The 13,653-nt window shown below is 42.1% G+C and overlaps 1 protein-coding gene across 2 annotated transcripts in view; it reads left to right on the forward strand.

Annotated features, from left to right (window-relative positions):
* Window positions 1–12,936, forward strand: part of RIF1 (replication timing regulatory factor 1) — a 109,746-nt gene extending 96,810 nt beyond the window's left edge. For both annotated transcript variants that reach the window (XM_088461990.1, XM_088461991.1), the window contains exons 31-36: window positions 7,926–8,072; window positions 8,188–8,265; window positions 10,813–10,928; window positions 11,018–11,171; window positions 11,263–11,371; window positions 11,600–12,936. In XM_088461990.1, coding sequence (XP_088318116.1) covers window positions 7,926–8,072; window positions 8,188–8,265; window positions 10,813–10,928; window positions 11,018–11,171; window positions 11,263–11,371; window positions 11,600–11,823 — 828 coding nt within the window. In that variant the 3' untranslated portion in view covers window positions 11,824–12,936. The remainder of the gene's footprint in view (window positions 1–7,925; window positions 8,073–8,187; window positions 8,266–10,812; window positions 10,929–11,017; window positions 11,172–11,262; window positions 11,372–11,599) is intronic.
* Window positions 12,937–13,653: the final 717 nt, after the last annotated feature.

Consider the following 13,653-nt stretch of genomic DNA (forward strand, 5'->3'; position numbering starts at 1 on the left):
CACACTGGGCCGGGTCTTTACCCATCTTGGGGATAACGGTTATGTGAGCCTCAAGTGATTGAGGAGAGAACCCACACTTGTCTGTAATAGCATTGAAGGCTCGGAGCATTTTAGGTAAAAGTGAATCCTTGAAAATTTTATCATAAATTATAGAAAAGCCATCCGGACCTGGATTTTTTCCGGAAGGCGTGTCTTTAAGGGCTGTCTCAAGCTCCAAAAGGGAGAATGGAGAGTCTAACCAGGCGCTATCTTCTTCTGATAATCTAGGAAGACCAGATTCTCGAAAGTATTGGGCCACAAAGTCCTGAGAGGAGGCTAAAGATTCTTTGGACAATGGGTCCCGTAGGTTATATAATTTGGTGTAATAAGCGTGGAATGTGTCGGCAATATCCCTGGTAAGATGACGCTGGGTCCCCGATGAGTCCTTGACTGTTTGAATATACAAAGTGGCTCTCTGGGCCCTCAAAGCTCTGGCAAGCAACTTGCCCGGCTTATTTCCCCATTGGTAGAACCGGTTTCTACAAAGTCGATAATCTTTTTTTAATGTCGTCGAAGAGCAAAGCATTAAGGGCAGACCTAGTCTCAATCAAATCAGATAGAATTTGAGGGGAAGGGGAGGACTTATGTGTTGTTTCCAACACTCTAAGCTGTTGGAACAGGGCAATTTTCCTACTTGTTTTTTCTTGTTTGAGCATTGAACCCAGTTGGACAAGTTTCCCCCGTAATACACATTTGTGAGCCTCCCACACTGTGACCCCGGAGACCTCAGGTGTCTCATTAAAAGAGAAGTAATCATTAATTGCCTCATCCAATTGAGACTTACATTGTGGATCAGTTAGAATTTGTTCATTAAGACGCCACACGCATTGCTTTGAATAGGGGCATGAGGTATCAAGGGTCCTGGTTGCTAATTTATTATATTATATATACAAGGTCTTTATTTGTTCTTTGATCCTGGATAACAATTATTTTTTCCTCTTCTCTCTCATACACCCTCTGTGGGTGTTCATTTTGTCATTTGTTATACATTGCAATTAATGTTAAGAGAGTCTTATTTTAGGTAAGAATAAACGTTAAGTTTTAACTTTTTTCACCATATCACTTAGACTGTTTGTTTATATTGCTTATATGGTTTCTTTTCAAGGGTGCCCCGCCCTAGGCTTTTTTGTCTTTTTTCGGATATACTTCTACGCTCTCCAAACCCCTTTTTATAAAATGGAATGGATATGGTCATATTAAGAGATAAAATCTTTGTTTTTGCAAATACGTTCTTCACCTTATTCACATAAGCTATTCAGTTTAAATCAAATTGAAAGCAACTATTGGTTTGATTTGAATTTGTGGTTTATATGATACCTTTACTCAGAGTTGCCATCTCTAAACACATTGAAAGGAAATTGTATTATGGAAATTGTCCATGTTTTACTGGAAAGAAGTTATTAAATACCTTTTTAAACTTAAGTTACTGCTGTGAGGTGCTCCTGAATGCTATTTCTTGGGATGTGGGCTTTGTTTCAGAAAAGAGGCATCTTCAAAGAGCCACTTGCATCAAAATTACACGAATAGGAATGATCTGCTAGAATGTAGGGAAGGGCAGAGCGATTCAGTGATCCACATGGCTCAACTCAGTGCAGTGTCTCGGGACACTGCTCTTTAGAGCTGTAGGAAGCAGGAGTGCCGGTGACTGTGTGAGTCACTGACAGCTCCGTCCCCCACAGCCCAGCACATCATGCTTCTGCACCCACTCCTGAGTCAGTGCACACCCCCGAGCCCTGGCAGTAGCAGCGCGACTCCGAGTGAGTTGCTGACTGCTCCACACTCTACACTGCTGATCCGACCTGATCACACTTCTGCACTCACTCTGGCTCCCACTGACAGAGGCGCTAGAGAGGTGGGTGCCTCGACACACCAAACATTGAGTGACTCGAATCATTCGAACTTCTGAATGATTTGAGTCATTGTGTTGAGACACTCTCACTAGCCATCTCTACTAGAATGTTAATATTTTAAAGAGGAAGTAAATTAACAGCATACAAACTCTTGGTCATTGTGGGCTCTCTCTGTGCTGGTGTTGGTAGTGGTATGGTGAGCTGTTGCAGTTTTCAGCACTGGTATGGCTGGGGATTACAATTGTGCAGGTGGACTATATTTGATGTTGCTGTGGAAGTAAAATGTTAGTATTTACTGGTTCTTGCATGTTGTGGATCACTTGTGACCATACATCCTTTATTTCTTCTGTTTTGAGAATTGTAAAGGGAGAGAAAGCAAAAGGGAGTGGGGTGCGGTGAGAATTCAATTTAAAGCTCTATTTGCTGGACTGCACTCATGTGCTCATCATGGCCGTGCTTTATTCTTAAAATAACAGTGCCCGTGACCAAGTCACAGACTGCAGGGTTGTGGAGATCAGTGTGGTGAAATAGTGAAACTGAAAGTTGTACCAACTGTTATAGTGAGAAAACAATCAGTTCGACATCCCGACCGCCGGAATCCCGAACTTCCGGGCGCCAGGTAAGTATCCCTGTCCCCGGGGATAGGGGGAGTTAGGTTTAGGAACCCCTGGTGGGAGATTAGCATTGGGTATTCCCCGGGGGTAGGTTCGGGTTAGGCACTATGGGGGGGAGCTTTGGGTTAGGCACCACTGAGAGGGTTGGGGGTACTTACCATTGGGGTGCCGCTGTCTGTATTTGAACCGGCGGCTATTGAGCTGTCTGTGCCATGATCGACGTCGCATCACGCACAGCGGGGGGTTATTTTACTAGAAATGTTGTCTGCCTCATACGGAAGCAACAGTTTACAGGACTAAGGGCAGCTAGTTACTATACCTGCTTCTAGAGTATAGTGCTTGGGAATTGGATCAGAATCCATACATAGAATGGGCCCTGATTCTGACCCCCAAACATCTGAAAAGCACCTGCTCAAGATCAGATATAACTGGTATTATAGAAAAAGACTCTAGTGATGAAAATTGGAAAATAAAGAAACACCTTGGTTATTAGTAATGCAGAAAATCTTGTTCAACCATATATACAAGTCCACTGGGATAAGTGAGGCAACAACTTCTTTCAGAGCACAAATACTTGATGATCAGAGCTGTAAAATGTTTGTTTACACCGCACAGCAGCAAGAGCTAAATTAGAATAGCTTATCTATTCTCTCATGTTAAGGAGAATGGAGACCAGTTATACTCCATGATGCCAATGTTCTCTGGAGGAAGATCAAACAGGTCGCCAGAGGAGCGAAGAACTAAGTATTTTCATCCTTCGATTCCCTCAGCGATTTATAGAACAAGATGCTTATAGGCCAGGAAGACAATATAATAGGAAACATTCCTTCTACCTCTAGACAGTCTTCTGAAGCTTTCAAGATTATATTTGTTCTTACCAAAGACCTTGTGAGTTCCTCTGATTTGCGACTTTAAATTTAAAGTCACACACTGCATTCCATGTAGCAGGCAAGTTGTCCAAGGGAAATTGTCTACATCAGGAAGCCTTCCAGCTACTGATTAGAAAAATTTGGTCGACCACAAGTAGACGTTATGGCAGTAAATCATATAGTCAAAGTGCCCAATTGTGGATGCAATGACACGTCCCATGTATTCCTCTGTTTCCACTCATTGTTTTTTATACGAAGATAAAAAATGGCGATAGAGGTAAAAGATCTTTCAGATTTGCCCATGATATCTGTGGGTCATGTTAGCTTGGGTGATGCTTCAGGAAGTACCATAATCTTTCCTCCAGATCAGTTTTATGACATCAGGGCCTTTCAACACACATCTAGAGCAACTATAGCTGGGTACACACTTGCCGATGTATGCACCCAGCGATGTGACACTCGACCACGTTATATAGGGCGGCCGGTACACACTGCACAATGAGACGCCTGACCGCACGTTTTATAGGGCGACCGGTACACACTGCGATGCGGTCAACGATCGCCCAATATGTCGGGCACCGGCTCCATCCACAAGCATGAGGTCGTTCATCAAATTGGCAGAGTGAGCAGCATGTAGGCTCGATCTGTCAATGCGATGAACAACCCCGTGGGAGCGCGCATCGTCTGACATAGTGGGTACACAATTGCCGTTGTGGATATGTGTACCCACCTTAAATTTAATGCCATGTAAATTGAGCTGGAATTGCCTAGAGATAAATTTCAGTCGATGGTCAATACTCTGGCAAGAATAATGTCTAGTACTGTGTATTATGGAGTTTGGAAGAGAATTATCACATGTTCCAAAACCAATCCAAAGCAACTGTTGTACACATCATTGACTTTCTTTAGGATGATTTTAGTAAAGATATTGCTTTAGCCACACTAATACCCCTTTTACACCAAAGTCCCGGTCAGGCCCGGGATTTGGAACACGTTTCTTACCCGGGACAGACTTTTTACACCGCAGCACCGACCCTTGCTTATACCCAGGTCGGCACCGTTCACACCGGAGCCAGGTCTACAGTGTCTCGACTCTTCCAGCACAGGTAATCAGCACTTCTTCCTATGGCCCACTCACCTTACTCTGAAGCGTTCCAAAAGCAGGTAGGGGGAATCTGTGCTGGTCGGGCCGGCCCTGGTTGGCCTCTTGATTTATACAGCATATGTGACTTAATTATCATTATAGACTACCATAGTATTTTTTCATGGGTACATACAGTGTAATTGCTGGCTGTCATAAAGCATATAGCAAATGGAATTATCATAAAATGTAACTGATGTTTTTCAAATGTTTACTTATGTGTAACTGAAGCAAGTTTATACAGATCTAAAAAAAGAGCATCTGGTATAGTTCTTCACTTCCCCTTCAAGTACTACTGGCTCTGATAGCACTATAGCTGGTTAGAGATTACATACATACATACATCCAATTTTAGTTGTTTGCCAACATATTCAAATTACTATTATGTAATTAATATGGTTTTAAAGTACTGACTATCTGCTTTAATTTGAGGGTATCCACATCCAAATTGGAGGCAGGGTTTAGGAATTAAAACTGTAGCAGGAACCCTAGGAGTGGCCAAATCAACAGTGATACATTCTGAGAAATAAAGAACGCACTTGGTAAGCTCGGCAACACAAAAAGACCTAAATGTCCATGGAAGACAACTGTGGTGGATGGTCGCAGGATCCCTTCCTTTGTAAAGAAAAACCGTTTTACAACATCCATTAAAGTGATGAACACTTACCAGGAGGCAGGTGTATCGAAGACTTCCATAAAGAGAAGAATTCACAAGAGCAAATACTGAGGGTTCTCCACAAGATGCAGACCATTCGTAAGATTCAAGAATAGAACATTAGACTTTGCCCAAAAAAATCTAAATAAAGCCAGCCTCGTTCTGGAACAGTATTCTTTGGACAGCTGAAATGAAGATCAACCTGTACCAGAATGATGGGAAGAAAAAAAGTATGGAGAAGACTTGGAATGGTTCATGATCTAAAATACCACATCATCTGTAAACGGTATACTATCGGGAAGCCGGCTGCTTTAATACCGGCAGCCGGCTTCCCGACAGTCATATCCCGTTGAGGGTGAAATGCCGGGCGTCTAGATGTAAACGCCTGTCATTTCCCCAACTCCGGGAGACCGGCGCCCGAAGGGATGCCGGGGGGGGGGGGGGGGAGGTTAGGTTTAGGGCACCCGGGGGACTTGGGGTTAGGCAGGGAGGGTTAGGGTTATGCACCCCTGGGGTTGGGCGGGGGGGAAGGGTTAAGCACAGAGGGGGGATTAGGGTTAGGCACTTGGGGGTGGGGGGGGGAAGGTTAGGGTTAGGCACCCCTAAGGAGGGTTAGGTTAGTCAATACTTACCTATCGACGATCGGGATTTCCAGCGCTATCGGGTTTCCGCTGCTGGGAACTCTGCTTTGGTCGGCCAGGTGCTGCTGGGAATCGAACCGCGGCCGGCGGTATTTCATACCGATTCCCTGTAAACCTGGTGGAGGCAGTGTAATGGCATGGGCATGCATGGCTTCCTATGACACTAGCTCACTATTGTCTATTGATGATGTGACAAAAGATAGAAACAGCCAGATGAAGTCTGAAGTGTATAGGGATATACGGTCTACTCAGTCAGCCAAATTCAGCAAAGTTGATTGTCCCAGCTGTTCTGTGAAGTTCCGTACAATGACCCAACACATACTGCGAAAGCAACCCGGGTGTTTTTTAAGGCATAAAGGTGGAATTCTCTGCAGTTGTTGAGTGAATCACCTCCTCTCAAGCCGATAGAGCATGCATTTTATGCATTTTACATACTGAAGACGGAAGTAAAGGCAGAAAGACCTAGGAACAGTAAAGGCCTGGCAAAGCATGAGAAAGTACTAAACCCGGCATTTGGTGATGTCCATGGGTTCCACGCTTCAGGCAGTGATTGCCTGCAAAGGATTCTCCACAAATTTATTAAATTAACATATTTATTCATGGTTTAATAATTTTTCCACTTACATTAGAGCCCCCGAATATAATTGACGGTGTAAAAAAAAAAAAAAGTGGTTGCAGTTCCTAAAAGTTTCATATATTTTTGTTCAACCCCTTGAATTAAAGCTGAAAGTCTGCACTTCAATTGCATCTGCATTGTTTCATTTCAAATACATTGTGATGGCAAACAAAGCCAAAATTATGAAACCGGTCAGTGACACAAATTTATATATGGACCTAATTGTATATAGTTTGCATTGTCTTAACTTTCAGAGAGGCTGCTAGGCTGAGGGAGAGTGTAGTGTGGCTGCCGTTCAGCTCCCTCTTGCAGCCACTGTTAGAACGGTGTTGCTGCAGGGGGACACAGCAGTGAATGTTTATCGCACTAGGTGGCCAGGGTTCTATTTTACCCAATGTGAAAGTAAAAGGTGATGTGGCCATGCATTGCTTCTGTGTAAAAAAATAACTGAGAACTTGTTGACTGTCCTCATATTTTAATTAAGTTTTAGGATATTATCTCCGGTGGCTCCCTTCTCATTCCTCCCACAACACCCCCACCCCCCCCCCCCCCCCTCCTTTTCCCTTTTTACCCTCAACTTATGTTCTGTTCCAGGCTTTGTTGTATATTATTGACTTATATTATTTGATTTAATTTTGTGGAATACTGTAGATGTGTTTCTTCTTTTTTGTTTTAAATAACTTTTAATGCAAAAAAAATAAACAGACGTTGAAACTAGGACGGAAGAGTTGATTTATATTTACATTGGTACAATGGAACCCATATCATTGGAGATGGCGAGAAAAATTTGTGGTCACAATTGCAGTGTCTTCAATAGACAAAACTTGCAAGTAACCTGCCAATGGCGGTATCCAATTAGCCCCAATATATATTTTTTTTCTTTTACCCTATCCTATTTGTTTCGGGCGAACAAATAGGGTAACTCACCTGAAATCATATAGGATCTGTGATGAGTTCAAGGACCTATGTGGTTTTGCCATTGCACTGGTGACAAAATAAAACTGCACTTTTTGGGGATAATTTTTCAGGTCCCAAACGAAAATCGCTGATAAGTGCCAGCACTGGGCTGGACTTCAGGGGTATTTGGATAGCCCCGTGTGATCTATTAGCGCCCAAACAATGTTTGGGGCTAGTTGGATACCGCCCCATGTCTCCTCTTTAATTGGAAATAATGTCAGATAAAACTAGTTTGCCCATGGCTATATAACAAATAGGCAGTGTCAACTGTAGCTCTGTAAATGTATGTGAAGCCTTACTCATACATACATATATATATATATATATATGTGTGTTTGTGTGTGTGTGTGTGTGTGTGTGTGTGTGTATATATATATATTAGAATGTTCTAACATGGCTTTTTAAATGTTGGAGAAACTTGCTTTTTAAGTTTCTTGGTTTTATAAACAAATATTGGGGAATTGGACCATTTTGTAAAACAAAGGTGAATGCTTTAAAGTAGGCAGAACAAACACACAAACTTAAATGCCTACATTTTTTCAGATTCGGAGAGTATCCTTTGCGGATCCAATATATCAGGAAGGATTGGCCGATGACATTGATCGTCGAAGCCCTGTTGTAAGGAACAATTCTTCACACAGTTCACCATCTTCGAAAAGTCTTAAAATGTTAACAAACACTCAACCGAAGGTCAGTAATTTTATGTATGTTGTGTTTTGAAGGGTTTATTTTTAATGTGGGTGGTTTTCCCCCTGAGTTGTTTTTAAGCTTTTTTTATTTTTTGTCCATCACCCTCTTTTTTTAGGATAACACCACTCCAACCAAAGGATTTGTCTCTCCTGGAGCTCGTGCTCTTGGTTTTAAGAGCTCGAAGAAGAGTCTGGTGAGTATGGAATACATTAAGTTGGATAGGCTAATATAATAAAAGCCAGAATAGACTTTCTTCCGCGGTTTCCTCAGCCAGGCCATCTTTCTCAGTTTCATCATTTATGCTCTTGCTTTGTGAACAAGTGACCTTAAGTTGAGGAGCTGTACATGCTACCTTCATTTCAAATATTGAATGTTTTGTGCGATACCTAGAGATGAGCTGGTTCGGATTTTCCCACCAACTTCGGATTTTTCCCGCCAAAAATCAGGTCTCCGAGACAAAACATCATATTTCATGGACAAACATTATCATTCCTGGACAAAAGTCCAGGAATGATGTTTGTCCATGGAAGATGACCTTTTGTCTCTTTCTGAGACCCAATTTTTGGTGGGAAAAATCCAAATTTGGCGGGATAATCCGAACCCGCTCATCTCTAATGATAACCATAAAGGGCGAACATGTAAAGAACTACAGCTGGTATTGCAATCTGTTTTGTTTGTAGTCTCTCTGCCACAATCCTGGGATCCCTCTAACAGGCTTGTGATCTGATTGGTTATACTTGCATGCCCTGATTGCAAACCGCTTTTTGACCATTGTTTATTAATTCCATGAGTAATATGCAAAACTAGCTGGGATACCCGGCGTTGTCTGGGCTGAAGACTGGTCTCAGAAGTACACATGCAACCTTTATTTGACTACATTGTCCTAGTCTATAACCCGATTCCATTGATCCTGGAAATGACCCCACTGTTTGCTAACATGCATGCAAGCAGTGGCGTAACTACCCTGGGTGCAAGGGGTGCAGCTGCTATGGTGCCCGAGCTGCCTCTGTGGCTCACCGCTCCCCCTACACCCAGTCATGCACACGGTGGGCCGGACCAGTCAGAGCCGTCTATTACGGCTGGCTTTACTGGCAGGCGGTCATCGAGAGACAGCACCGCCGATCGCAAGGCCATCAGAGCTTTCGCACCGGCAACCAATCAGCAGTGGTGACTCCTGATTGGCAGCCAGTCCGCGAGCTCCGATTGGCTCGCAACCAGCACCAGAATCAAATTGCGCCAGCCCTGTCTGACCATGTCTGCCGGTGCGCCAGCTGTAATTGACTGGCGGCCCGGCTCCAAACCCACACCTGCTGGCTGCTAATGACAGAAAGGGGAAGGCGAGTGAATGCTGGAAGGACACTGGAAAATTAGTCTTTGGGGGAGGGAACATAATGTGAAAGGGGCACTACTATTGTATGGAATTTGTTGTGCAAGGGGCATTACTATGTGGCCTAATGTATAAGGGGCACTACTACTGCATGGTTTAAGGGCTACTACTGTGTGTCAAAACATGAATGGGCTCTGTGTGGGGGCAAATGTATATGGTTTTTAACCTCTGGGGGGCACTTTTAAGAGCTATGTGGCCCACAAAGTTCTAGTTACACCCTTAAGCCGCACATAAACTAGGCGACTAGGGAAAGACAGTACAATTGCAACATCGTAATCGTACTGTCGTTCCCCACCCCCTGCAGTGCCTACACTGAACGATTAGTTGTTTAGTGTAGGCACCCTCCCTCATCCCCTAACATGGCCAATCTGTCGTTATCGGCAGATTGACTGGCATGTTCGAGAGATGGTTGATGTCTGAAACGACCAGAGGGAGCGCACATCGCTGGTAATTTGACATTGTAGCACACGATTAATGAGCGATTGCACGATTACGATATCGTAATCGTGCAATCGCACATGAATATCGCCTAGTGGATGTGCACCCTTACAATGAAACACAGAGGCTCTAGATTTAATATGAACTTGCATGAGTCTTCAATTTTGCGAAGACTGCCAGGTTTTTGGCGGACTGCCAGTTTCCACTGTAGCAGGCCCCAGAACCTGTGTAATTTAAGAGTGGCCCTTATTTGTATAGATTGTGTGACCAGTGTGTGGCCTTGACGACGTTCAAACCTAGGCAAAAACTTTATCCTGGTCAAACTACACTACCATGCCAAATTTGGTGGAGCTAGGTCCAAAACTCTGACCATGCATAAAGGACAACACTTTCTCGCTTATTATGATTACAGGTATATAATAGTGTGCTACCTATAATCAGTAAACTGTTTCAGTACTTGTACCCTATACAGCAGTAAATTCAGGTTTGCGATAGATGTCGGACTCCATTTAAGCCTACACATGGCTATGATGTCTATGTACTAAGCCTTGGAGAGAAAGTACCAACCAATCAGCTTCTGTCATTTTGTAAACTGTTTGTAAAGTGACATTTAGGAGCAGATTGGTTGGCACTTTCTCTCTCCAAGGCTTAGTACATAGACGCCTATCTCATTTTTACACAACACTTACTGAATTTTATGGCTAGTTATGGAATGGATTTCTCCATTCACAGCCAGTTTAACATTCTGTGGTTGGTTGTTTTTAAGAGCTGAATAAATGTTAAGGCAGGGCGGTGTATGTCATTAATAGAATAGTACAAAAACAATGTCTATAAAAACAGTTGCCTTGTAATGAGTGAGTGTTTGTTTTTCTACTGTATTTTTAAATTGTAACAATTGTTAATCTAAATGACCAGATTTCAGAAATGACCAAAGAATCAATGCCATCTCCTAAGGAAAGCGTATACCCTGCACTAATGAACTGCACAATACCCGTCGATGTCATATTGCCGCAGATTACCTCCAATATGTGGTCAGTAACTTGGTTAATGAGGTTTAATATTAATAACTATTCTAGGAGCAACTGAATGAGATTCTAAAGATGGCTTCATTATTCTATAGGGCAAGAGGATTGGGACAACTAATCCGTGCAAAAAATATTAAAACGATTGGCGACCTTAGCACGCTTACCCCTTGTGAAATAAAGACACTTCCTATCCGTTCCCCAAAGATTTCTACTGTGAAAAAAGCACTGAGGATCTATCATCAGCAGCAGGTAATATAATCATTTTTTGTTCATTTACATTTAGTAATGGTCACAAAAAATATAGTACTTAATTTGTGTATTATTATTTCTACCACCTTAGACAAAGGCAAAAGGATATGATGAATTTGCTGCCCTTGACGAAGCTGAAAAGCCGTTAAATGGACTTGATGATAAATCTGTTTCTGCTGATGAAGAAAAACTAGAAACTGGTATTGTGCCCATTATTTTTCACTTTTTCTGGGCTATGGTTGCATGTTTGTTAGAGGTAGTGCTCTTAACTGGAAAAAACATTTGAAGTCAAAGCATTTGTTTTAATGTGTCCAGTAGCGCTATAGAAGTACACTTGTAAAGGGCTAAACAGTTTTTGTTTTTTGTTCTATATGAAATATAATGTCCTTTAATACTTTTTTTCTTTCCTTTACTCCTGCGCCACTCAGGCTTGCCAGAGGCATCGGCTACAGCTTCTATGGAGACAACACCCTCTCCAGACCTCCTTTCCCAGCTCAATTCATTGTCCTTACTGCTAGCTTCAGAGGACCTTGGGAAATATTCGGGAAGCCAACTTTTTGAAATGCAGGCAAAGCTTGGAACCATGTCAAACTGCATCCTTCAGCATCTCCAGTCACGATGGCGGTCCCCACCTCACAACACTTCAGATTAATGCTGGTCTACAGTGCTTACCGCCTAAGTATTTTCCTGTGACAGGACATTTTTATTCCAATGTATGGAAAGACTTTTTATAACAGACTGAGTAGTTTGCTTTCTTTTTAAAAGCTATCCATAATGTGCCGTTCTTTCCCTTGCCTTCTAACTCCAGCTGCTATATACAGTGCCTAAAGTACATGGGTTAAATATTGACTCTTTAAAGGTAAGTTCTTAGAACTGTGCTGGTTACTTCACTAAGCTTCCATTTAAAACCTTGGAGACGGCTATTTTTGTAGACCCAATCCTTTCACTAGAAACTAGTGAATCCATAGGCTGTACTCGTGAATATTCCCATACACAATGGCTGTCTCCTTTTTTAAGAAGTTAAATGAAAGGGTAATGAAACCATGTTCTGGATTTAAACTTTTTTAAGTTACATACATCAGTAGTTCTACAGGACACATAATTAATATGGATTTCTATTCTAATTTACTTTTTTTTTTTTTTTTTTTTTTTTACTTTCTTGGTTGAGACGAAGCTTATTTGCTACTGTTCTCGTTATGTGTGATCTTGTTTTTAAACTGGGCATGATGCAATTTCAGGGAAAAGTGAATACGCACCAGACGCCCCCTGAAAAATAAACCTTGCTCTTGTATTTTTTCCCAGTATTGGTTGTGTTATTGTGATTACCTAGAACACACTGCAGTTTTTAAGAATTTGTTTTCTATATAATTGACAAACGTCTGTGTGAGTTTTGTAATGAATTCTGGCAACATCAAACCTCATGCTGCCTGGCAAGTGTATTTGTACTTTCTTTTGCCTCTAAAACTTTGACTATAATTTCATTTTTCATGTGCTTCATCAGGAATATCACAGTATGATGCTTTTTTTTTTTTTTTATGTTAAGGTCACCTCTTGGTTAACATACTTATGTCAATTTTGTAAATTCTGTATATAGCTTTTGACTGCAGGCGAGGTGCTGGTTTAAATGATAATCCACATTTGTACATATAATTTAACAGTCGGTTCTACCAGGCTTCTTAATGTCATTAGCTGCTTGTTGGGTTTTTGTTTTTGTTTTTTTAGAATTATATGTAAAATTGAAACCATTAAAGTACTTTTTCATGTTTACAGTGGTCGTCTTTACAGAAAATGATAAATTTAGATTTACAAACTATGGAATTTGTGTTTGTAATTAAAATCAGTTTTGGGAGGTTCATATGGGACTTCCTACAGTACAAAGATTGAATTGTATAATTTTGTAGGGATCGTGTAGCTACATACACAGTGGCTTCTCCTACAGTAGCTTTTATTGTTTGCCCCCCCCCCCCCTCCCCACCTTTAATGCTGGGTAGCATTGAACGTAAACTTCCCTTTTCTGGCGTTGGAAGTTAACATCAGCTGTAAGTCCTACAGATGTGCCCGCATACATCTAGCCTCAATACGCCATGTGGTGCAAGACGCCTGGTATGAGTGAGTGCCAGGTCCTGTACGACACTGCTAGCCCCAAGGATCTTTTTGGTGTCTCTTTCGGCCGATAATGCATCTTAGTGTAAAGGTGGGTACATACTGGAAAGATATATTTGCAGATCGATTGATCTGCAGATGATGGTCGTTCATACACACTGAATGACTAGTCTCTCTTTTGCCCCTCCCCGCGCTCTCTGCTGTATGTGTACGGGCTGTCGGCAGATATATCTGTCCATCGGCTGTGCAGCAGAGCTGATGTGATGTGTCTGTGAACGACGGCATTCAGACATATTGCGGGTACAAACTGGCTGACTGGCACCCGATATATATTGGCAGATCAATTGATCGGCCAATATAGCTGCCAGTGTGTACCCAG

This window comes from Taudactylus pleione, unplaced genomic scaffold (assembly GCF_031769625.1).
Source record: "Taudactylus pleione unplaced genomic scaffold, aTauple2 ptg001137l, whole genome shotgun sequence".
In the NCBI taxonomy this organism is placed as follows: domain Eukaryota; kingdom Metazoa; phylum Chordata; class Amphibia; order Anura; family Myobatrachidae; genus Taudactylus; species Taudactylus pleione.